A 26,324-nucleotide genomic window follows, 5' to 3' on the forward strand; every position below is an offset into this window, starting at 1 on the left:
GAGTGGCTGAATGTTTTTTTCACACTGATCAACTCATGATTGCTATCGCTGTAGCTTAGTGACCTTGTCTATCATTTTTAACTCACTCACCACTGAGATAATATTTGATTTTCTCTACTTTTCACTGACTTCACTGTAAATTGTAAACAACGTTACAACACAATAAATAAGTTTTTAGTTCTGAACCACAAAACCGTCTGCTCAGTCCATTTAGCCATGGATGATGTCAGGTTGTCTGGCTCACTCTGAACTCAGGCAGCAGTCTAGTAACAATCACGTGGTTTGTTTTTTTATTACAGTAAAATATTTATCAGCCTTTTTGCTGGAAAAAAAAGACCCTGCTAGGGCTGCAAATGTACGTGAAATGGTCACTGACCTGCTTTTACTGTGTGAATGCTGTGAAAGGCTTGAAGCAGGTATCAACAGGGAATGTGGAGAGCTACCAGGACAGGGTCAGGCTGCGCCGACCACACATCCACACACAGCTCTGTACAGAAGTAGCAGCCATTGCGCCACAAAAAGCCATAATTAGACTCGGTTTCTCATCATCTGCCTCCACATTCGCCTGATTCCACTGCACAATAACGCCTCCATGTTGATTACAGACGTCTCATCCTTATTTACCTCTGTACACAGCGTGCTGCGTGTGACGTCTTGTTCTTCTGCTTATGCAAGTCACATCAGGGCCATGACCAGTTCACATTTGGAGTATGGTACTGGCCACATTTTAAAAGAGAATGTGAACAGCTACATAAAAAAATAGATTAAAAAAATAAATAATTCTGAATCAAGCAGTTAGGCTTGCAGTGTGGACGTAGCCTAGTTTTTCAAGACTACAGCATCAGCATTTCCCACTTTCATGCATCATTTGTGGTTGCTTATTGCTGCAGTTAAATCTCTCACTCTTGTATTGTTTAACACATCAGTTAATCTTTTAACCTTTGCAGTATGCATGCGGTTCTCTGATAATTTCCATTGAAACTTTTGAAACCTCGGATTTTCAGTGGTGCAAGATTCCGATGGGCACCACTGATCTCAATTAAAATGCTTTACCACTGCTCCTCCTGGATTTTCCTCCTTTTGGACTGAACCACCAGTTATTTCATAAATCCACTAATTTGGCCACTTAGGAGTCGAGCAATCCTCAGATTTAACAGGCTTTGGGAGCGTTGTCTCACAGGGCAAAGTTTAATCAGCCACTGATTAAAAGCTGTGGAATATGAACCATGTGTTGCTGCCCTCAAGGATGATAATTATAACATTTTAGAAATTTGCCTCCATACGATATGGTATTGTCTTCAGAATCATGTTTGTTTTCTTACAAAAATGTTCTTTAAGCTGCAGTTTTATATAGAAAATAATTTATTAAGGACCACATGTCAAAGAGTAATAATGCTCCTGTTTTTATTATGTTAAATTTTAGCTAATTCTTTGAAGTAATGAGGCCAGAATCATCCAGTGCCTTTTCATGTCGCTTTTTTCTCTCCCAGCATGCTCTATTAACCATTGATACTGTACCGTAAGAACAAAGCCGTGACAGTGAACATCTTTTTACAACAGTTCTGTTCATTAAGCGGAGACTGCTCTGCCCTCACAGGTACAGTTCTGGTGGAAAACATGCAGATAAATGGTCGACCCCAAGACCCAGGCAGAACCATCTCGCTGACGTTACTAGACAACTACAACTACTGGGTGATACTAGAACCAACACGACAGAGGCTCTACCTCAACAGCACCGGACGTGTTCTGGACAGAGATGTGAGTACACAACACTGGTGGAGCTCTGCAGTGAGAACGTCACACTCGTGTCCCCATGTTTCAAAGAATTATATTGAATCAATATGTATTTTCCATCATTTTTTCCTCATGTATGAATTTCACTGAAGCTCTTTCTCTCACCGGCCTCATGGTCGTGTTCTATCCACTCACAGTATCTGATTTTTACATAACTAAGTTAGTTCTATTCACTTCAGTTCTATCAAGCCACTTTAAAGTAACTGATTAATCATCATTATTGTATCTGAGGCCATTCAAATAATGTAAATGGAATGAAGCTTATGTAAATGTTTCATTTATCTTGTCATGGTGACGTTTACTTGAGCAAATATTCCCTCATTGATTTTCAAAAGAAATTTAAACTTAAAGCGCTAATGCTATGAAGAGGATAATGATCTGTATCACAGGGGGCAATGTTTTCCTTGAGCTGCCGAACATTTACTTTTTGCCGGATTGCTCTTATAGAGAGCAGAATATTATTATTATGTGTGGTAATATTTTGAGTCACTTTTGCGTCTTTCATGGAACATTGTGAAAATTAATTTACATTAAAACATAAACATGCATTTACTCATTTGGCAGATGCTTTTATCCAAAGCCCTCAGGGCTAATACATTTGAATATGTGATGTGTTCCACTGTTTATCTACAAAGAAAAAATACAAGATGTGTAATAGCAACAGCGTTTCTTGCAATTTATGTCAACACAGCATGATACCATACCCCTAATGCTAAATATAGCAAGTGAATAAATACGTACAGACACATTTGTTACTGTCTGTATGTAATATGTCAAAGTCAATTCCCCTCAGTATCCTGTCAACCTGCAGTGCATACAGATCATGGCCCAGTATCAGGTGTGAGATGCGGGGGGTCGGCACCAGGTGTTAAGTGTTCTGAGAGGTGTGGGAAAGAAGCTCTTTTTGAAGTGTGCGGTTGCATCAGACGGACTAAAGTCAGGGAGCTGGACATGAGGCTACTAATGGGAATATCTCTGAAATATGGCCAATTAACAGGAGAATGAGGAGCAGCAGAGGAGTGGGGGGAGACAGGTAGTGGTGGCAAGGAGACAAGCTACTGCACTAAAGTAAACATAGAACAGAACATGGCCACAGCAGCCTTAAGCAAATTTAGAATAGCAGCTGAATATGCAGACATAATTACAAGACACGTAATTAGCAAGAAGATAGAATAGTGTTTGTTGTCTTTCTTTTTTTGGTCAGGATAATAAGAAACAAGTTAAATGAAGTAAATTGGTTCTGATGGCACCACAAGTAGATGTCTCCCCTCTCTCTTTTGCTTGGAGCATCATTTGTATGTGTTGTATATTTACCAAGTCTTAGTATCTGAAATCAACTTATTATGACACCAGTCACCTGTAGGGCTACATTCAAAATGAATATACAGCTGTCATAAGTATCTAATATATATTTTGTAATATCTAATTACATGTCTTTTTTTTTTTTTCTCCCCCTCAGCCTCCCAACTACATCACCACCATTGTGGTTCAGATCCAGTGCACCAATGAGCTGGTCGGTACTGTCATTTTGCACGAGGTGCGGATAGTCGTGAGGGACAGGAACGACAACACTCCTCGCTTTCAGCAGCCACGCTATTATGTGGCAGTAAATGAGGTGAGGTTGTTGGTTCTGCAGGATTTGTAATTCTAATCAATGGAATCGAGAAGTGACCCATTCCAGGTGAAAATTGCTGCAGGCTGTGTATTTGCTATACGTTTTAAATCTATTCATGTCAGTGTCCCCAGGCTGGAAGCGCAAGGGAAGGGACACTGGTAATCGCTTCCGAGATCCTGAATTTTTTAAATCCCATGATTCCTCACACAAGTGCCTTTGATAGTCACACCAGCACAGTTGTTCTGTCCAGCCCCCACATTGTTTAAATAGCAAATACCCCCATCAATGGGTTTGTGAGCCTCAAAATGAGGTATGGCCTGCTGCATTGTGGGTTTATTGCGACCTTGAGACAGCATGTGACTGTCCACCAAAAACCTCTGAAGTCGTTTGCTTTCTTTTCAAAGGTGGATATCAAGATAGTAGCATGTGCCTACTTGGGCAGGCGCACAGCATGTGTACAGGAACTGATGGTGTGCTCGCTCACTTTCACTTTTCACTGAGCAAATCATCCCTTATAATTGCAGTCCACAAAGGTGCAGGTGCATCTCGGCTTTTAAATGGAGTGAGAGATGACACTCTGATTGGGTTATTGAGTGCTACACGGAAAACACATTCATGAATGATAAAGACACAGTTCAATCCTTTCCCACCTTTTTTTTTGATTTGGACACACCTTAAAAACCCAGATGATGCATTAAAATGGAGATTGTCAAGTCCTGAGGAATCAAATTTAGTCATTAACTCAGTTTTTATTTGACTATCTGCCTGCCTGCTGCTATTTCTTATCACTTTATTCTTTTCAATGTGGTAGTTAAAGTTTTGTTTGTTAATTTTTAGTGCACCAAATACCAGATATAGATATACAGGGAAAATACTTGTCCTCTTTCCTCTGGTTTGTCCATCTGACACATACAGTATGTCTTCATGTCAGCCAGTAGGTCAGTGGAGGGTTTTTCTTGCAGCCTGCTCTGCATTCATCTGTGGAGAACCAGACCAGACAACCTCTTCCCTCCGAAACAAACCTGCATCACCAGCATCACAAACGCTTACTTTATAGTCGTGTGTTTTAAGATTAGAAGGTAATTCCCTGCTGAGTTCGAGGCAACCGCGTCTTTTGTCTACGTTGTTCACAGCTTGTGTACCCTGCGTGCTCTGAAACCCCTGTCACAGCATGTTATCGTAGCCATATGCAGCTGCCCCAACAGTATAGTGAGTCATTCTCCATCGCTGTCAACTTCTCCTGTGAACAAGCGCGACTGCCTACTGCCTGGTCCTGTGGACTTTGCTGGGGGCTCTAGGGAACAGCAGTGGTTCTCATACATGCTTTTTGTTATTTTCTCAGCAGTGTGCACGAGGCCTTCAGACTGCTGCTGACAGCAACATTTTACCATTTTGCGTTTCTTTCTTTTTTCTATACTAATGGTGCAGAGTATGTACATGGGCTCTCTCTGCTGTAAGTAGATGTTGTAATCACTGGGAGCTGTTTGAGCCATTGACTTTTTTTCTCATATTTCCCTCCAGCTCACACCAGTTGGAACGACCATTTTCACTGGCTTTGCAGGAAATAACGGCGCCACAGATATTGACGACGGGCCCAATGGACACATAGAATACAGCATCCTTTACAACCCCAATGACCCGGTATATGGACAAGTCACGCCATGATAAACACCCTCTACACCATTGTAAATTTCTTCAACAATCATGGCTTTTTGCTCACATGCACCTTCCTTTCTGTCTTATCACATGGACCCTCTCTCTCTCTTTCAGGCCTCTAACGGAACAGTGAGTGTCGCTAACACTCTGTCAGGGCACATTACTCTGGCAGAGAGGCTGAACTATGAGGAGAGAACTCGCTACCTGGTCTTGGTCCAAGCCAACGTAAGTGAACTCTTCCTTTATTTTTCTTTTAAGTTGTCTACCTCGGCATTGACCTTGAAGTGAGAGAAGTACAAAACTGATATCTGGAAATGTGCTTTGTTTTAAAGCATTTGATTTCACACACATTCTTTCCACAAACTGAATCAATTAAATGAATAGGTGATAACAGCCTCCTGAGAAGGTTTAGTCGGCCCATAGGAGCCCATATGCATGTTGATAATCCCCTTTTAATGGCCTGATAACAGTCAAATCAGTGGTATGCAGCAGAGCCTGATCATTTAGCTGACAAGAATCACCCAAAATGAGCCTTTCACAGGCATATCAGTATCAGCCTTTATCGACCCTTTTATTTTACAGAATAATATTGCAGAAACAATTTGCATTTCTGTTTACATTTTACAAAAATTATCTTTATTTTCTGAATTCAGGCTCTATATATTTTGTTGTATTTGTCGTTATTCATAATAGAGGTTATGGTTAAACCATAAAATGTCAAGCCTTAATACAGTTCTTTCGTCCTAAGGATTTGATGACCACATCATTACCATTTTTCCGCAAGTTATATATCGGTATTTTCTTAACTCTCAAACAGCTGTGTCAGCATCGGCCTGCAAAAATCCATGTCAGTCGGACTCTGGTGTGCAGATTTGAAATCCCATAAAACACCTGTTGTAAGTTACACATTGTAGCAGTATTTTCACAGTTTTTTTTACAAAGTCAATAGTTGCTTTAATGAGTTTAACATCTTACAACACATAATGTCCACTTCCAGATTTCTGTTTTCAGGCAAGGTCTGATGTACATTCTCTTTTACAAGTGTGGTCAAATTATCTTTTCATTCTCAGTTTTGTCAATCGTGCAAAGTCTGCTCGTTCTTACCAAAAACTAATTAGAGATCACTCATCTTCCAAACACGTTGTTTAACTTTAATTAAACTGATACTAATTCACATTTCAGGGTTAGCAATCTTTAGACTGAGACGATTGAATCCTCTGATGTTCCATTACAACTTACTGTTATATAAAAATTGATAGAAGCCGTCATTGAGACGTTACAAGTGTTTACAGTCTGAGAAGCTTTTTATATCTTAAGTTGATTCAATGATGGATTTAACTTGAGGGGGGACATTTTTTCTTCATGCTCTCGTCAGACAACATGACAGAGAAAATATTGTAAATTAAGTCGTCCTAATGATAACATTAAAGCACTATGAATTATAATGAAGACATTTATGTGCTCTTCTCTCATCCTTACCAATTGCTATTAGGCAGCAGATTTCTGCAACGCCACTGGCCAAGAATCTGAATCAAACACAAAGACACAAGGGTTAAATCTTATATTTTCCCAATCCTGAAGCATATGGATGTTTCCAAGCCTAATTGTGTGAAAGCTGAATGTGTGAATATCCGAAGCTTGATTAACAAAAGTTTGTATATTGTACATATAAGATTCTCTTATCTTAACAATCAGTGGTCAAATGTTAAACCGTACAATGTAAAAAGGGAGAGTTAAAGCACTGCAGCACAGATAATCATTGAGCAGTCAACTCATCTCCCATTCTCTCCATTTTCTGCTCGAGGGAGCAAAAGACTCGCCTCTTTAGCCTGGTGAGAGGTCCTCCAGGGAGATTTCATTTTCTCTTGGAAGAGGACTTCTGAGGGGGGAGAAAGAAGGAAGACATGATATTTACTAGGACGGCTGCACTGCTTGTGTCAAGAGTTCAATTACACTGACAACACAAATCTTTGAAGTGCTGTGCTGCTCACTTCTCTGGGCACCAAACTTGTGAAGCAACAGTTCCACAACGGGGGGATGTTTTTTAAGATATATGCTTTAAAGTCGTGTCTTACTCTAATTACTTCCATAAAATAAGGAAAGATTGGGTGGATGTAGAGGACTAGACCTGTTCCATCTGGTTTTAAGTGGTTTGTTTTGGATACGTTTGCGTTATTGAATCTTTTCTATAAGTATAAACTTTCTTCCTGAGTGCTACTTTATTAGCTCTCATCCAAGGATATTTGTGTGGTAATGAAAAGTATTTGTTCGTTTTTTATATGAAAAGTCTGCAATCTTTTTTCACATTGTGTGTGTGTGGATGTTTTGATCTTAATGATATAATTAGGGTTGCAAAATTCTAGGAATTTTCAAAGTTGGAAACTTTCTATGGGAATTAACGGGAATAAATCTGAAATTTACAAAATTGGAGGTTGGCCCTCAACAGGGAACTTAAATATAGTTTGGGAAAATATATTGTAGCATAATCTTGGCTAAAACAACCATATTTACTTCACGTACACTCCTCAATCACATGCACAAAGCACACTGCTTACTGCAAGGCTATTGAGGCCACACCCCCTACATGCACTGTGCATTCCTCCATCACATGCACATCTGATTTCAAGACTATTGAAGCCACACATTTGAGCCCGAGGACTATCTGAAGTCAAGTAAGTTTTGATAATATTATGGGGTAAATATATTTGATCTATAATAGTATTGATGTTTAACTTGGAAATATTAAATAAAAATAGGTGCTAAATGTAAGCAATTTTTCATTTCATTGACCATTTAAGAGGCAGCTGTTCTTACAAGTAATAAAACGAATGTTCTACTCAAATAAATCTGTTGAAATGTTTTTTAATTGTATTATTTTGCATGGATGTCTGCTTATGACAAAACAAAAATATTTACATTTATATTTGGATATGATCCAATTTACAGTTAATTCCCATAAATTCCCAATAATTCCCATAAATTCCCATAAATTCCCATAATTCTCATGGAAAGTTTCCAATTTGGAATATTTCCAAAATTCCCCACCTTAACTTCCCATGGAAAGTTTCCGGAAATTTACCGGAAATGTTCTGCTCCTTTGCAACCCTAGATATAATCAAGGTTTTACTTGTGTAATAAATACATTTGTATTTAGCAGTGATCGCTTGTGATACCACTATTTCAAACACTTAAGTTGACCATGAATAAATGCACTAAAAAACATGTTACCTCAGAAAATAGTATAGTATAGTATAAAAGTATAGTATTCTACTAATTGATTAAGTATAGTATTCTACTAATTAAAGTCCTCCAGTAATCTCCTCTGCAGCCAAACAATTGACGAACAGAAATAAATCTAATGGCTGACTGAAAGCTTCCATTTAAACCACAGATATATGCTGAAGAACAGCTTTTATAGTTTTACATGTTAAATTGATTTTAGCTTGAGTGGTGTGAAGGACAGAGCGACAAACCATTAGGGTGTTTGACGTATGGGCGGCACTGTGGTACAGCGGTTAGCATGGTTGCCTCGGTCAAGGTTCTGGGTTTGAACTGGCTGAGACCTCTGTGTGTAGGTTAACTGGTGACTCTGACTTGCCCGTTGGTGTGAATGTGAGTGTGAATAGTTGTTATATGTCAGCCCTGTGGCAACACGTCCAACTCACCTCTCGCTCAATGTCAGCTGTGATTGGCTCTAGCCTCTCTGCAGCCCTCAAAGGACAAGTGATATAGTGAATGAATGATTGAAGGTTGAAATTGAAAGCTTATGTTTGTCCTCCAGGACCGCGCCCCTTACCCTCCCAACAGGCGGACAGCGACCACGACTCTGACTGTGGACGTCCTGGATGGAGACGACCTGGGACCCATGTTCCTCCCTTGCGTGCTGGTGAACAATACCCGCGACTGCAACCCCATCACCTACCACGTTGCTATCCCAGAATTCACTGAACCGGTAGGTACACGTGCAAGTGCAGACACAGGTTTATATTGACAGATTTCATTCTTTGATATATAATAATATGCATGTTTTTCTTGAGGGCCTATGTGCATTGTCCATGTACTTTTCAGATTTGTGATTCATTTGTGCTACATTTCTGTTAAATCACCTAATTGTCTGCCTACACCTTGTTTTGCCTCCACACCTGGATGGAGAGTAAACTTTGCAGTTTTGTCGCAGCTTTTCAGTTCCAGTGGCATTTTCTGGTCCATTGACTGGAACTTCGAGCTGGAGGCTGAATTGACCTGGGATATCGACAAAACAGAGAGAAAGAGAGAAAAAGAGGCAGATTACATTGATTTATTCATAGTTTATCTTACTTCAGAAAAGTATAGTAAATACCCTGTGCATCTCTGTGCATTAAAGGATTGAGATTAGGATACATTGTAGTGAACTGTGCTGAATTATTGATTTTGACTTGGCCAGAGTCAAGTAAACAATCTCACTTCATTGTTCATTTAGCTGCTGTTCCAGAGTGCACCTTCGTGACTTCTTATTCATGTTAGTAAAAAATACAATGCCGATTTTCTTCATTTTGGAAACAGCAGTCCAAACAAAGGCACCACTCTGTCGCTGGTTTTTCGGTGCTTCCTGCCCTATAGCCGCAGTTCTCGACAGCTGTCTCGGACATACAAGACTATTGGATTAAACTGCATTGAATTGGATTGGGCCGGAGTCATCTGGATTGAATTTGATTGGATTTAGAGACTGGGCTGCATTGGTGTCAGCAAAGTGTCCTCTGAGCGGAAACGGCTCTGAATCTCAGCATTTCTGTCTGGAGTTTGCACGTTTCCCCCGTCATCATCTGAGCACTCCATCAATTAGAAACTCTAAACTCTCAAAAAAAATGTGAACGTGCTTGCCTGTGTTGTAGCTCTTGGCTGTGGTGGTTAAGACTTGAATTGAATTGTCGAGTAAAATAATCTGTTCTTCTAATGAGTGAAATTGTGTAGTTATTCATTTTTTGGCCGCCAAACCAACTTATAGTTTCATTACTGCCGCCAACTCGGGCGTGATAAAATTATGGGATACACTGGGATGGCTGGGAATAGTGCTTTGAGAGTAGTATTGGGAAAAGCATGCATCAAGTGTACTGGGGTGTTTCAAACATGGAAGCAGAACTGAATTGGACGTAATTGCACACAAAGAGATGAAATAAAGGCCTGCTGCAGAGAAACAATGGAAGCTGTTTGGATTGAATTAGAAAGTCAAATGCTATTATGTTATTAGAGAAAGACAGAGCGACCAAATCTGTACATTTACTGTACAGGAACAGTTGGAGGTGTTTGGGATTGTCCGGAGTTTCTGCTCACAGTTTGCCGATGTGATTCATAATTTAAGATAAAAGGTTTGCAGACTGATACGTATGCAGGGCCTGGGAGCTCCTGCTACACAAATCAAAGCTGGTTCATCAGTGTGAAAAAATATTGGTCTTTCTCCTTTCCTTTCTTCTTTTTCCTTCAATTTACACTGATATTAATATATTCTTTTACTGTATCTGTATTACTCCAGAATGTCTCTTTATTACATTATGTTGTTTTTCTGGAATAGCTCAAGTGTATGTCAGCCCATCATAAACTTTTTACCTCCTATTCTTTTCCTTTTAAACCTTTTATTTATTTTTATATTTTAGAAGTGGTCTACTATTTGCTTTGTAATTTCCAGTCTGTTGTATCAGTTTTTGCTGGTCTGTAATTTGTTTCCATTCTGCTGTGTAACCATTCTTCTAACATATCTGTCCACGGGGAGATTTGCCTTCTCATAATTGATGAGTGTATTGTAATTAATCACAATGGCAAGACAGGCATTATTAAGTTGATCTGTATTTATTTTTTACCCTGTGGGGATATAATGTGGGCTCTGGAGTCCCCTGGATAATGACTGCTGGAGGAGGGTATTATAGCTAATCATCATTGTGCAGAGCCAGGGGGATTTGATTTAGCGCACCTCCAGACATTGTAAAAAGCGAGAGGGCTGGTTGGGGAGGGGTGTAAGGATTACTCCAGAGCGGAGGGATATAAATATACCCCCTCAGGGAGGGATTCTTCCTGCCAGAGAGCTGTTAGCCATGTGTCTGTCTTAACCAAGGAAGTTTAGCACAGGCCTCTTAGCATACTCACACGTACTGTATTAGCCATATGGAGGCATTTTGCATGAGGAGAGGATTTCTTAAATGTGATGTGCTAGACATATTAGCCATATGTCAATGCAACGTGTAGAGGCAGAGCCGGGTAATTAGTGCTGATGATGTCGGAGTATGCATGACCAGGAAAAGTAGCCTACGGCAACACAAACACATAATCCCTGATGTGCAGCTCTATTAGCCGTGTTTAGAAGCATGTTGATGAGAAATCGATCCAGCGCTGGCATATAAATACCCTTATAATTGGCCAGTGTGCGGTGGATTATAACTGCGAAGGCACTGATCTACATCAAGAACTATGTATTTATTGTTTTACAAGTCCCTCAAGCCCCAATATTCAGCCTTTTTTAAATATACTGCAATGACTCTTGTTGATTCAGACTTTTATCATAAGTTGCCTTTGACATATGGACAACACAGCAGGAGATTCTGCGATAAGACACTTTCACAACTACTGAAAAATCTCTTTAGCATTCACATGAGAGGTGGTTCAGGAGATTGGACTTGGGGTGTTAATTCCACTGTGGTTATCACATGATCATGCCCTGTATCACCAAAAACTTTTATATGTCTGCTGATTCTCAAATTCTGTTCTTTTCTAGTTGACATCTTGGTTAATGTCTTCAACGAGTATGAAATGAGAGACAGGAGGACATTATATATTATAGGGAGGAATATCAGCAGGTGAAGCTGTGACCATGACTTTGATCACAGATGCTCCTCTCATCCCTTTAAAAGCAGAAAATAGTTTAATGGGCCAAAAGGAGAGGCCCGGGGCAGCTTCTCTAGAGAATTGTGTTTTTATTTGGAGGAGCAGAGTTGCAGTTAATGTGCAACTCAAATAAAAAATTTTAAAAAACAGTGAAGCACACAAAATACTTTCCGGGGCAGATCCTTTTTTAAGAGGATGAATTAGAAATAGCTATTTTCGTGGATAATCTGGGTAAATCTTCAGTCAACAAGTAAAACACATTTGCATCTGCTTGTTTTACTGCGTTGATTGACTCCCCCCTCCACCTGTTGCAGAGCAAACTCAACCCTCTGAATGTGACCCCACCGATCCGAGCTGTGGACATGGACAGAAACATACAGCCTCCATCAGACAGGCCTGGCATTCATTACTTCATCCTGGTTGGTAGGTTCATCACGATCTCTCCGCTGATTTTTACACATTTAATGTTGATTCAGTTTGTATGCGTTTGATGAAGAGTTTGATGTTCTTAAATTGTATCATAAAATGCACTGAATGGGTGACTGTTGTTCTCCTTACTGCAGGTCATCCAAACACATATCCAGAGTATTTCTCCCTGAACAGAACCACTGCAGAGCTGCGTGTTCTTCAGCCAATCAGCAGGGACCTCTATCAACGCTTCACACTCATCATCAAGGTAAACAGTGACTAACAAAACAGAATCAGTATCACAGAACTTGGTGGAAGGATTCAGGAAGAACTCTTTAAGTTTTGGTGCGGACACAGGGATTTTTTAATCACTTTAACATTGCGAGATAAATCATTTTCAGATTTCCTAGAGAATAATTCATTGATCATGATGAGGAATCAGGCATGATTAGGGGACTGAGTGTGTGTATCTTTAAATGTGTGAAATGTCGGATTGTTGGGCCTTGGTGGAGATATGGGATCTACTCAGTGACATTCTAGTTTTGTCATAGATTTACTGTGTGACTTTATTGAACCTAAACCAACAACAAAGAAGACTGTTGCAAAGATGTGCTTAGTCCTGCAAGGCTGGTGGGAAAAAAAAAAAAATCTTATGAGACTGATTGTCAGAGTTTCACCCAATGTAGAATATTGATCATTCTTCTGCCTTCCCATCTGCAAACACTGAAGTTTAATCTTTGTACAATTTTTAATACACATTCAAGTTGAACTCATATCTGGAAAAACGTAAGCTTCACCCAGATACCCTCAGTCCTGAAGACCATTAACCTTATCTGTAGCTGCTCTGGAGAAGGGGTCGAAAAGATATTGTGATTTATGGACTTAGCAGCAGGATGGGCTGCTGCTCTCTCATGAATCCTAATTTAGAGCCAGGTATTGCTTCCGCGCTGCCGCTGGTGGAGAGCAGCAGTGCAGACGAACTTTCCATCCACCCGTCACTAAATTGTAGACACCTCTGAGCACTGTGTAACCTGCTGTTTACCAGGATGGCTGGGGAGCAGAGAGACGAGCTGATTTCCTCAAGGGGAGGTGATCATACGAGCTTCATTTTGCATGTCTTGGAGAGGATTTTGAAAAGCTAGAGGACAGTTCAAAGGTGGAGGGGGGCAGGAAAAGACCAAGATAGATATAGCAATGTGTATGGAGGATGGTAGGGAGCCTTATCTACCTCAGTTATAAAGAGGAGGAGGATCATGCTCCGGGACTCAGAGGAGGAGGAAAGTGAGAATTAGACTTTAGTATCTGGAGCTCTCTGATGCAGCACAGTATGTGGTCTACATAGCTAATGCTTTAGGAGATATAAAGCTAATGGTGGAACGAGCTGCGGCATTTCCAGCATATTTATATTTTTTGAAAACACATCTGTTCCTGTTCGAAAGTCTGATCACTGATCTTGATGGTTTCCAGCAAGATGGCGAGGATGAAATGAAGACAAGTGGCAAAGGCAGGCGGCGATGGAGAAAAATCCTGTGGCTAACTAAAAAAGAAAGCATAGAGATGCAGTATGACACTTTAAGGATGATGTGGCCACTGCAGGAGAATCAAGACTGAGTGATAAACAGTGACTTTTGGTAGCAGTGAATTTTCCTGCAGGCTTGTGTGTCGTAGCAGCGGAGCACAGGTCATTTATTCATCGGGGAACACTGTAATCCTACACATGCTCTTTTTCTCTTTCTATGTCGAGAAAAAGCAAGAACATCCAAGCACACAAACGCACACACACTTACACTTTGTCTGTCAATGACAGCACTTTTCCCTCGGGTGTTAGACTGAACAGATTGCATCTGTGGGTCAGCGCAAGTGTGGTTGTTCTTTATTATCGCACAGATAACAGGAAAAAGGTAGATGATGTTTGGGACAGATAGGCTGGCGGAACATTGTGAGGGCACTGGCAATAAAAAGAAGCAGGTGTGAACCTCAGCTGGAGTGAATCACAGCTAGGATGCTGACACAGTGTGTAGCAGGGTTCTGCAGTCATGTGGTGCACACACAAGACAATAAACAAGACGTCAAGTTTCTAGTTGCCTGCATTTAAATATTTTACAGCAGAACCATATTCTTCTATTACAATCAACATTCTGCAACACAAGCTCAGCGAAGACGAGCTAATGTGCAGAATTTGTTCCAGGTCATGGCTGAAGCTGATGTGGCCTCACTCCCCCTCTCCATCTGTATTTTCAAAGCCACAATGTCTCTGAAGTCTCCCTGTGTGGGAGGCAGTAGCGACATATGTGCTTAGGAGGGGAAAAAGCTCAGTGACAGTCTGACCAGGCTGCAGCCATCTGGCGTGGTCTCACTGTGCAGTGGTAGAAAGACTCAACTTGGGTTCAAGTGTGACTAGGTTTTAGCAAATATTGAACCACTGAGAAAACAATTCCACATTCAACATTTCCATTTGAGGATGTGCACCATGTATTCCAAGCAGCCGTGTCACCCACCAACTGTGCTGGAAAACAAGGGGAAAGAATATTTAAATTCTGGTGACTGTGCAGTACAGTTGAGTTGGTGTTTAAACTGTCACACAAATAGAAAGAGATTTTTGGAGGCAGGTGAGTCAATATTTCATGCATGCAATTTTTTAGAGCTCTGGGGATTTATGTGTAATCTGTATTGTAACATTTACTATGTCTAGTTCCACTTCAGGATGTTGTAATATTTTATAGATTACCAATGTCATCATGTTGAAGAGATCATGCAGTAGGAATGGATGATTTTCTTCAGAGAATATTGCAGGTTTTCTCAAGGCTTACTTGATTCAGCCACTCTTACTTAACTATTTATCCCCTCTGGTTGTCTTGAGCAGACGTGCGAGTTGATATTTAAATGAGTTTTGTTCCATTGCTGGATGCTGCATGTCTGTTTTTCAGTGGAGGATATTTTCATGCTGAAGAAATGAAGAGGTGTCAAGTGGGATTTCTTCATATAAAAGAGTGCTGTGGTTTCTTCTGGAGCTTTCAGGGGAAAATATAGACACTGTAAAATCAGATGAGTTTGCTCAATAAGCAGTGGAAAACTGAGAGCATGAGCTAAGAAATTTAAAGTGGTTACTTTGACTCAGCTCGTAATATTTCAATTGAACCTCCTTCAATCATCAACTGCTAATTACAACCCATATCCTAGAAATGAAAGTATGTGCTTTAAGTTTCCAGGTAATAACTGAGGCCTAATCCTAAGTAAATTCAAACAGCCACTGACCTTCAGGTTAATGGAAGACCCACTCTACCAACTGATCCCCCCAGTGGACCCCTGATTAAATTTAGTCAATACCTTTTTTGTGATTTAACCTTTATGTCTGTGTGTTTTCATAGTAGTTGTAAGTGTTCTGTATTTTATATAGAACCTTTCGGACCACTAAAAGAACTTCACCCATTCACACACACGCACACACACACACACACACACATTCATACATATTGTGCATCTATGTGCAGAACTTTCTCAGAACTGTCTCATATCGACTGCCAGCAAAGCTTACAGTTTGGGGTTCAGTATTTTGTCCTGGGACACTTCAGCACACAGAAATGAGGAGTTGGGGATTAAACTTCAAACCTTATGGTCACTGGTTCAACCTTCTCCTCCTCCTTATTTAAAGCCCCCTTAACTCTGAGTGTACTACATCATTCTACTAATTATTAGTACTGCTTAGTACCATACACTGGACTTAAAGGTTCAGTGTGTAGAATTTTGATAGTGTTGAAGTTGCATGTTGCAGCTGAACACCCCTCACCTCACCCTCTCCTTCCAAACATGAAAAAGAAACTGTGGAAGCCTTCAGCTGTCATAAAAAGGTGTTTCATTTGTCCAGTCTGGACTAATGTAAAAAACATGGCGGCCTCCGTAAAGAGAGGACCATCCCCCCGATGTAAATATAAAGTATTTAAATATAAAGAGCCTTTTCTAGGGTAAAGAAAACTACAATTAATACAATTTAGATGAAACAAATGACTGAAAACCACATGAGGATTATTCTACATTAAATTTCTGCCAATAGATCCTTTCACCTAAATCTTACACACTGGACCTTTAGGTTTTATACAGTAAATATAGAGAGACTGACTCTGACTTTTTCTCCTATGCCCTTTTTCCAGGCTGAACAGGACAACGGTCACCCCCTCCCAGCCTACGCTGACCTCATTATCGAAATCCTGGATGAGAACAACCAGGCTCCATACTTCCAGTTTGCCACCTATCAGGGCTACGTGAGTGAGTCCTCCCCTGTGGGTACGACTATCTCAGCCAGTGCCAACCTCACTGCCCCGCTGGGAGTCATCGCTCTGGATAATGACATTGAGGAGGTAGAGAGAGAGAGAGAGTTTATCAGTCTGTGCTCACTGCTGCCTACACTTTACACATGTCCACCCATGCATGTGTGCATATAAACACGCAAGCTAGTTCATTGATTTTACATTGATTAAATACCCACATTTATTCGGATCGTTTGTTCTGTTAATGAGGCTTTTCCCTGCTGTATTTTCTTCCTTGTTGTAGCTGGCTCCTGGTGAAACACCTGTAGGTAAAGGGGTTGTTTTCGTATGCTGTGACATACACACACACACACACACACACACACACACACACACTGTACTATAGGGATGTCCAGATCAAGTTTTTGGCTCTAAATCTCACATTTGAGTTTTTTTAATTATATATCTGCTGATACTAGGTTCAATCCAATATTTATATTTTCCTGCATAATACAGCTGCACTGTGCACACTTAAAAGCTTATACTAGGCCTACGTTAATATCAGTAAAAGATATAATTTCAGGGTGATGGCTTAATAGCTCTGCATTAACGCTGCATCGTTAACTGGTTTCTTAAAATATTTGTTTAGTGTTTTTGGAGAGAGAAGAGTCAGAGTGTGGAGTTGCTGCAGGAGGGTTTGAACAGGATTTAGATGAATTCTCTTCAACTCCACTTCCAACAAAAAGCTATGGATTAAAATGCATTTGTTTTCTTTCATTTGTTCGGTGTACCTTAAAGTTTCCAGCAGTGGCACACTGTCAATATGGGTATCCCTCATTGAAACTAATGTTTCAACTAATCTTCCACTATGACACTGCAGTGTTTTGAAATGGCTTTGACAGCTGCCCTCCCTGGAGCGCAATAAATTACAATCAACAAACATTCAGAAGTGGAGAGGTTTATATAGTTGATACTGATCTGTTTTAAAAAGCTTCGATTCCCCTGCTGCAACATGACTCAGGGCCTCCCTACTGTTAGAGTTTGCATCGCATTGTGAAAAGTAAAAGCCAAACTCAGAGCACTCATCACAGCTGGAGATATCTGCAACATAGAATTATCAACTTTGGAACTATATTTTGGGAAGCTAAATTATTTTTGACCTTTTTCATTGTTGTCACAACCGGACAAATTATATGTTTTCTCTCCCTTTTCAAAATTTCATAAACGTTGAATTGAATACTGAGCAGGTCTCCGGTAATGATGGGTGTCTCCATAGACTAATTTAACTGATGCACTGATTTTTCTGCCCTGACGGGAGGGTGTGTGTGTGTTTTGCAGTGCTGCGTCTCTATTTGCAGATGATTGTTTTTTGCTGTGTTTTTCTTCAGTTGCATGAGACAAAAAAATATGCAATTATTCTCTTTGACCACAAACTTTTCTCTCAAAAGCAGTTTTTCTTTCATGAATAGATTCTTGTGTGTGTTACCCAGTCTTCGGAGAAGATTAACAAATCAAAGAGGAGTGGAAACAGAGATAACAAAATCAATAAGCCACCCAGTCATGATGTTTACCGAAACCCTCCTAAGAGGACTCATTGATGGACGTGAATCGAAACGATGGACTACAATGGACTCTGGGTTTATTTGCTACACAGTCTGACCGCAGCAGTGATGATACATCTTTTGCTGATGGCTCTTTTTAAAAGATGCTTTCAAGCTTGTTTAACATCTGGATACCCAGAACCAAAGCCACCAAATGCCTACTTGTTTTTTTTAAGTTAATGCACTCACATAACAGGAGCAAAGGCAATTATGGGTCTGTGTTGTTTTGGCAGAGAATGTTTCCTCCATTTCTGTCTTTAGTGATACAGCCCTGTTACACACATTGTTTTCTACGTCCATCTTCAGCTCCCTCTCCGCTGCTTTCTGAAGACAGAAGAGACATTACACTTTCTCAACTCTTTGCCAGATCAAAATGTACTGACTGATTTTTTTTTCAGCCCCACAGCTGTGGCCTTGGAAGGGAATGATGAAACACTCCTGTCGCCATGGTAACGAGTTTCATTTTCATGTGTTTCTGTTGGAAGACAAAAGACCCCATGTTGAAGATTACCCTAAACGACTACACGACCATCTTTGGCCTGACCCCAACTGGGATAATCCGTTACCTGAGGCTCCTCAAACCTGTGGATCGGGAGAAGCAGATGGCCTACACTTTCACGGTAGGCCTCAGACCCAATGTAGCTATTTGCAAGACAGCCCTGACGCCCTGTGACCTACATCTCCCAGTTCGTGTATATTATTAGAACTCTCAGGTTAGCTCCACACCAAGAGGCAATGGTAGATACAAAGCCGAACTGACACTTAAAGAACAATGTGACCTTTATCAGCGGTCAGAGAACAGTGTGTTCACTTGGATTCGTAAATCCAGAGGTGAACCAGGTTTTAACGTTCATACAAGACTTATGTCTTATCATATTCCTCTAGAGATCCCATCTATATGTCAGTAACCTTATCATTATCAAATTTTAGTGTCCACTCTTAACTTGCATTGTGTTGTAACTTAATTCTGTTGTATTGTACATTTCTATTGGTCTCTCTTTTTTGTATTTGCAGCATGTTCCTTCATTATTACATCTCCTAAAGAGGTTATGGTTTGGTTAGTTGGTTGGTGGGTCGGACAGTGGGTCTGTGTTGCCTGTACGTTGCATGTGATTTATCTGTTTGCTTGTGGTTCTTCAGTTGCAGTACCTTGAGCAGTTTCTGCCGCATCAAGTTATAACTAATCATTAAAGAAATCCTAAAAACATTCCATGATTCAGATGAAACCTTAGAACAGTTCTCTGTTCACGTTAACAATTTGAAATGACTTATTTTTGAAGATTTGTATAAAGCATTTACTTTATTTTCTTGCAGAGATGTATGAAAAGATTAATACCACACTTATACATTTGTGAATATAACTACAGCAGCAGGCAGGTAGTTTTGTACTGAGAAGATAGAGAAATGGTGGTATAATAATATTATTGATAATAATAATAATTGGCACCAATGATGAATAAAAACAGTAATGATGATAATAATTCCGATATTACAACAAAGTACCACTATTAATAATATTGGTCGTGGCAGTCGCAGTTGAATGCTGGTGGCAGATCTGGATCTTGCAGCTCTGGAGCCACAGGTACCTGCAGAATGAGGACACGGAGAGAGAGAGACAGAGGAAAGAGTGGCGCACACAGCAGGAGAGAGAAAACACAAAGTGCATGCAGTAGTGTGATATAAATACATGAGAAAGAGACAGAAGTGCTCAGTGCATCATGGGAGTACCCCCAGCAGTCTGCATGGCCAATAGCAGCACAACAGTGTACAATAGGGACGTCCACATCAAGCCGGTCCTATAGCTGCCTTCAAGTTCCATCAGGAGTCTGAGGGGGGTAACTCAAAATCTTTTAAGTTGATGTTTTATTTATCTTTTCTTTGACTGTACGTGGGAGGTTTTCTGTCTTTTCTGTTTTACTGCTGCTACAATGATGTCAACAGCCTGGCTCACCAAAGTAACTTGTTTCCTCGTAACTTGGTCAGAGGCATGGCAGCATCTTGGGAGATACAGCGGCTTCCTTCATCGATTCTTGGGATTAGAGAGCATCAGCAGATCAACAGTGAGCTCTTTGGGAATGGTTCCCTGGAGAGCACAGGGACGATTCTGTTGGCCAAAGTCTGTGATATATATAATTGCCGGGTTTTGTCGGGCTGGCAGAGGAGCTTTGGTCATCGTGCATCAGCAATTTATGAAGATTTGATGAGTTCCCTGCGTGTGTGCAGTGTTGACTGTTTTCATGCTGTGAATGTAAAGTTTAGAGAAGGTTTCTGTGTGGATTGGGGTCTGAGGAGCTGAAACGCTACATGGACTTATGTCTTCTTTATAAGAAAGCTTTCAAACTCACAATCCACTCTGAATACACTTTATGGTGAAGCTGACAGTGTTCCTCCACTTTGCAGTGGCAACTGTTCAATACGGAGCATTTTTAGATTTCCTCCCTCTGCTCTTCAAAGAGGATGCTGCATTCACACTATCAGATGGACAGGAGAGATCCTCCCCACATCAATAATGCTTGTTACCTGGTGGATGTTTTAATGGCTGTCAAATACTTCCATATTTGTCAATACTTCAAATACTTCATTCCCCAGAGACCTGTTGTGCATTAAATGCTTTAAATATACTTCATGAGTTATTTATTTATAAAAAACAAAACCTTCTCGTTACACAGTTAGTAAAGTTTGCAGTAGCCTTTTAGACATGTTGGCGTGTTTCTACCATTGTTTTTATTTTTTATTTGTTTGTTTGATAACACAATTACAACTGTTCTGATTACAAACTTCGACAAAAAAGTTTTTAAGCATTTATGTTCATGGATTTTGACGGAGAAAAGAAAATGTCATGTTGCAACTTGGTACTGAACCAAATAATCTGGATTTAGTGAGTATAAATGTTGTTTATAGAGTACAATATAATTATAATTATACTAGTTAAATATGAAGAATCTGATATTTTCCTTCAGTTGTAAAGCTGAAGCAAGTGAAACTAATCTGTAAGACTAAACATGGCATCTCGGAGAATTCACTTTAATTGAGCTTAATATCAGACATTACAAGTGTGCGCTTTTAATTCTTGCAAAAAAAAAGCTTTTTAACATAATGCTCATTGTAGATAACTGCATAGAAGAATTGAGGGTTACTCTTTTGCTTAAGTGATGCTATTCCAAAGATTGTTGATGAGAAAGAAAAAGTCTTGTCTAGCGTCAAATTACTTTTACAATTAGTCTGCATATCCCGACCGACCAAGAGAGAGAGGGAGAGACAGTGAGGGGGTGTCTTGGACCCAAAGAGAAAAAGAGTCTGATCCAATTTAGATAAATATCAGCCTTCAAATATTATTGTGTTGATGTTGTTTTGGTTCCTGCTGTTAGTGTGGGAGAGAGTGTGTGTGTATGCGTGCTGCCAACCATAAACACAGACCTTGTCAGGACCAGTAGGCCTCATGGGGACATAAGCATGGTCCTAATGAGGCATCATTTCTGAGGTCCTGGTTTAGGTCAGGGGCAAGATGTGAATTATGTGCATGAATTGGTCATGGTTAGAGACAAGGTTCGAAGGATTGCTGCACAAATCTGAGTGCACAGAAATGTTCCAGTTCTTGGTGTTGGTACAGTAGTGATGACTCAGTTAAAGCAAACTTCCTTGGCTACCAAATATTGCTTGGCATCTCTCCTCTTGAGGACGGCTGCAGAATAGAAACACTGTTTGATGGGAGAGAAACCACAGTGGGTGCTGTCGTAAATGTGATCATGCATCTCTGTGAATGTTTCGCTGCTACTCGAGGGCACCCTCCTCCTGATGTATAGTATAAACAGCCATTTCCATTTCAGCTCCGAGATCAAATTTTGGGGGGGAAAATCCATTTCCCACCAAAGAAACAATGAGTTTCTTCCTGCTGCCACAGGAGTTGTTCAGATCTCCTCTCGTGTACACTTCATTTGTTGTTCTGCTCAGTCCATTTTCTTCCTCCTTTTGCCAAGTGCTGGAGATCAGAGCTGCCAGTGACAAATAAACATGCAGTTTGCTCAACTGTAATTTAGGCTGTCTCTCTCTCTCCTCTCATCTATTTAAGGGCTTTTCAAACCTTAAGGGGATGAGAAATGAACAAAATACAAGGTGCTTAATGAGAGTGACTTTATTGTGTTGGTGGAAGAAACATGTTGACATTTGGCACATTCCCTTATCAAAGAAAACAGATTTTGAAGCTTGAATATTAAAGTAATTCTTCTGTGATTCATAGGAGAAAATGTGACTACAATATGCATTTCTCTTTTTACAGATGGTGGCATCAGATGGCGTCCAGCAGAGTATCCAAGTAACTGTCAACATCCTGGTCCTTGATGCCAATGACAACACGCCCACGTTCGCCGAGGTCTCCTACAGCGTCGAAGTCTTTACAGACATGCAGCAGGGGGAGACGGTGCTACAGGTAAATCAATGATCGCTCTACCCCCATCCTCCTTCTCTTTCTGCGTTACTCCATCGTCTTTGACCCCATCACATGGAGTCTCTCGCATGGTCTTTCATGTTCAAAGCAAACAACCATAACAATCCAGAGCATTGTGTTGACAGGCAAACCCCTGGAACACTTCCCTTCGTCTCATCTCAGCTCCTGACAGACAAATCAGTGAGAGTGTTTTTATCTCAGTGCACAGGCTTAAGAAACCTTGTACCCAGTAGCTATTATGGCTGCAGAGAACTCATTGTGCAGCAAAAATGATGACCATTTATCAATCTTTCCCCTGATGAAAAGGATTGGATTGTTGTGTAGAAATAGTTTATATTGTTTTTTATAGATTGGGAACATTGTTCATTTTGATTTCCTAAGTGTACTGGCTTTAAAGGTCATGATTTCCTTTTTCATTTTCTCTCATGCGAACACGTTTGCACATAATATGAGCCAGAGCGGTGCTGAAATGCAGTTCATGTGGGAGGACATACACAGGCGCATTTTAACATGCACACACTGTGAATCACTGTGAATCAATACCCCGATCCCACTATATCTATTAGAGTTGGGGGGGTCCATAATTTCATTGTCTCTCATTTGATAGTCTGATCATGATCCTTTCACTGTTCAGTTGATCTGTCCTCTCAGCACAGCCTCTCCAAAAGAATGTCAGACACTAAAAAGGTCAAGATTAATCTGTCTAAAAAAAAAAAAACCCTCCATGAAATGAGGCCAAGGGTCAGAGAGTGTACTGAATGACCGCTTAACCGATTTTTATAAGCCGTTTACGAGAGCCGCGGGCTCTCTGAGGATGCAGCGGCTGCTTATTTGATGCTACAGCTTTTGCTTCGACGTCAGGAGCATGAAAAGGGAGGTCTGGGTAGCTTGGATTAAAGTTTCAAAGCCTTAAAGATATGAAGCCAACTACACCATTAGGGCTCATGATTACAAGCGGTGGGATGTCTTGAATCATTGACTTGAAGGAAATGGGGGCTGCGTAATTCGTTTTTACAACAGAGAAAAAAGCATTACTGTTAGCATTATTAAGCTTTTTTCTCAGTCTTACTTCCACAAAACAACTTTGTCCGTCAGCTATCTTTCCCCAACTTTGAAATCCATCTCGTATGAAAAGTAGCACATGATTAATTTGCATTAAATCCAAACTTTAAGGTCACCAAATTGCAATCACCAGAGTGTAGAAATTCCAACCACTGGTTGCAGTGTAGTGTTCACTCTGTACTTTCAGATGTAAAACAAGTGTTTTCCCACGTATAAAACAAAGGTCATATGTCCACTAGATAAAAATAATGAACAAAAATGGATTCAAGGTTGCATTGAAATATCTACTGCTTGACTGGTTCAGTCCACCTGTTCCTCTGTAAGACTAGAAATTACAGATCTGTATGTTTATATTTTGTGTATAATGCGTATCTGGTTCTTTCTCTCTCAGTTAACAGCAGCAGATGCTGATGAGGGACTCAATGGCCTGGTGACCTATGAGATACTGGCTGGCGCACAGGGACATTTCATAATTAATAATCGCACTGGAAGGATCACGGTGGCGCCTGGTGTCACTTTAACTGTGGGTCGTTCTTACGCACTGACTGTCAAAGCCTCTGACAATGCACCAGAGACCCAGAGAAGGTAAAGTAGCCACCTGTGCTAACTCTTTTCCCATGTGTGATTCATTTTTTGCATTTGAGGTATGAAGGGTTTATTATATTTATGTTAATAATGTGACATGCAGAAGAGCCAATTTGTCTCTCAGACGTTTCAGAGATTACTCACACACAGTTTAATTTTGTCTATCTCCTCCGGGTTTGCACGGTACTGGAGCACCCAGCTTGAATTGTTTTATGAGTCTTGTTTAATTCAGTATTTGCTCATAATAATTCACAAGTTCACTTCTAAATGACACAGAAAGTCCTCTTTGTGCTAGATTATGGAGAAATGCAATTTGTGACAAGCTGCTGAAACTCAGAAAAACAGATGGTCTTGTTCCATCCATCCATTAAAATCTTGTCATGGGATGTGTCATTGATTTTCACCTCTTTATCTTGTGATTAAAAGGCAAATGATTCATTGTGTATCTCAGATCTCAGGTCAGAGTATGAGACATCAGAGTTGGATGTGGAAACAGCAAATCAAACGTTGGCGCAGACACATTTAATGACCCGGCCTTATAACAAACTACAACGTAGCATAATTACACAATGAACTCCACAAAATGATTGTTTATTACTGCACATCATCATGACAGATCTAGCTCTTTTGTTGCAGTTCAACAAAAGACTTTCACATGATGTATGAATAAATAACAGTCACTTCCATTTGCATGTGTTCTGCTGTGAATAAGCAAGCTGATCAAAAAAATGAGGCTTTGCTGTGGCCTAACACTTCAGAATATAATCCGCTTTTTCTTTGTCCGATTCTTCTACGATCACTCCATACGCAAAACCTTGGTATGGAAATATACATCATAAACATTCCTCTCTATGCTGTGGGCAAGGTTCCCCACTATGGCTCAACAGGTTGTCAAGGACAGACTGGTGCTGTCAGTGGTTGATGAGTGCCTTTCTTTCTGCCAGGAGCTCCATAACTACAGTGTACATCGAGGTTCTGCCACCCAACAACCAGAGCCCCCCACGCTTCCCCCTCTTCACCTACAGCCTGGAAGTGAGCGAGGCAATGAGGATCGGAGCTATTCTGCTCAACCTGCAGGTGAGTCACCAACACGCACACTCTCACACGGCATATGTAAGCAAGGAGATATATTGTGCTCATATTAAGGTTCATGATTTTTATGTGAGTTATTACTTGAACAGGTTTCCATGCTCTAATGTTGACAAAACAAATTCAGGGGAATTATGGAAACATTAATAACCATTGCAAATGTTTTAGATACACAAAACACTAGAGGATAGAGAATAACTGAAAAGGCGTACGTCTCCTTCAATTCATGTCAATCAACACATTCAATCATCTTTTAATCCACATTTTATTAATTAGCATATATCCTGCTAAGAGTCTAGCACCCTCGCTCTTGAAGCCTTCAGGTTTAATGGCACTATATGACCTTCAAGCTCTTGTTTTTTTCCACTTCCCCCAGGCCACAGACAGAGAAAATGACCCCATCACATACCGTATTGTGAGCGGGGATTCCCAGAAGGTCTTCAACCTCTCTGAAACGTAAGTTCAGACACCGTATTTCCACCAAGCCTTATTTAAGATGAAAGGATGGTAAGTGGAGATACAGTCTGCGAAAGTCTGAGACCACTTTCCCATTCACTTAGATGGGAAACTAGACTTTTCAACCTGACTGTATATTGATGAATGGATGAATGCAAAGACATAAATTATTCATCAACAGCATCAAGTTCCTTTGACAACATTGTTTTGAAATTTAAAAAAAAAGAACATTTTGTAGAGATTGCATTGTGTTTGTTTAGCACAATTGAGTTTTCCTATTTGTTGTGTGTCTCATATTTCATTGCACGCTGAATTTAATGAGCAGTTATGGAAAATATATGCAAATTCTTTGCTGGATCGTAACACAACAAGCCTGAGGCAAACAGGACACTAGTCTATAAGGACACTAGTCAAACGCTGACATTACTTTGAGAGTTTATTGAGGTTTTTGAGTAACAACACCAAGCTCTTGTGTACAACAGCTGCTTTATCAGAAACTTTGCTGGAGCTTGTGATCT

The 26,324-nt window shown here is 40.3% G+C and overlaps 1 protein-coding gene across 4 annotated transcripts in view; it reads left to right on the forward strand.

Annotated features, from left to right (window-relative positions):
* Positions 1 to 26,324, forward strand: part of LOC109636652 (protocadherin-15-like) — a 190,050-nt gene that overhangs the window by 87,767 nt on the left and 75,959 nt on the right. For all 4 annotated transcript variants that reach the window (XM_069538674.1, XM_069538672.1, XM_069538671.1 and 1 more), the window contains 13 exons: positions 1,598 to 1,758; positions 3,254 to 3,409; positions 4,931 to 5,050; positions 5,180 to 5,290; positions 8,847 to 9,017; positions 12,232 to 12,340; positions 12,481 to 12,593; positions 16,474 to 16,680; positions 18,656 to 18,790; positions 22,447 to 22,596; positions 24,068 to 24,261; positions 25,206 to 25,338; positions 25,727 to 25,806. In XM_069538674.1, coding sequence (XP_069394775.1) covers positions 1,598 to 1,758; positions 3,254 to 3,409; positions 4,931 to 5,050; positions 5,180 to 5,290; positions 8,847 to 9,017; positions 12,232 to 12,340; positions 12,481 to 12,593; positions 16,474 to 16,680; positions 18,656 to 18,790; positions 22,447 to 22,596; positions 24,068 to 24,261; positions 25,206 to 25,338; positions 25,727 to 25,806 — 1,840 coding nt within the window. The remainder of the gene's footprint in view (positions 1 to 1,597; positions 1,759 to 3,253; positions 3,410 to 4,930; positions 5,051 to 5,179; positions 5,291 to 8,846; positions 9,018 to 12,231; positions 12,341 to 12,480; positions 12,594 to 16,473; positions 16,681 to 18,655; positions 18,791 to 22,446; positions 22,597 to 24,067; positions 24,262 to 25,205; positions 25,339 to 25,726; positions 25,807 to 26,324) is intronic.

The sequence above is a fragment of the Paralichthys olivaceus genome, chromosome 14 (genome assembly GCF_024713975.1).
Source record: "Paralichthys olivaceus isolate ysfri-2021 chromosome 14, ASM2471397v2, whole genome shotgun sequence".
Classification (NCBI taxonomy): domain Eukaryota; kingdom Metazoa; phylum Chordata; class Actinopteri; order Pleuronectiformes; family Paralichthyidae; genus Paralichthys; species Paralichthys olivaceus.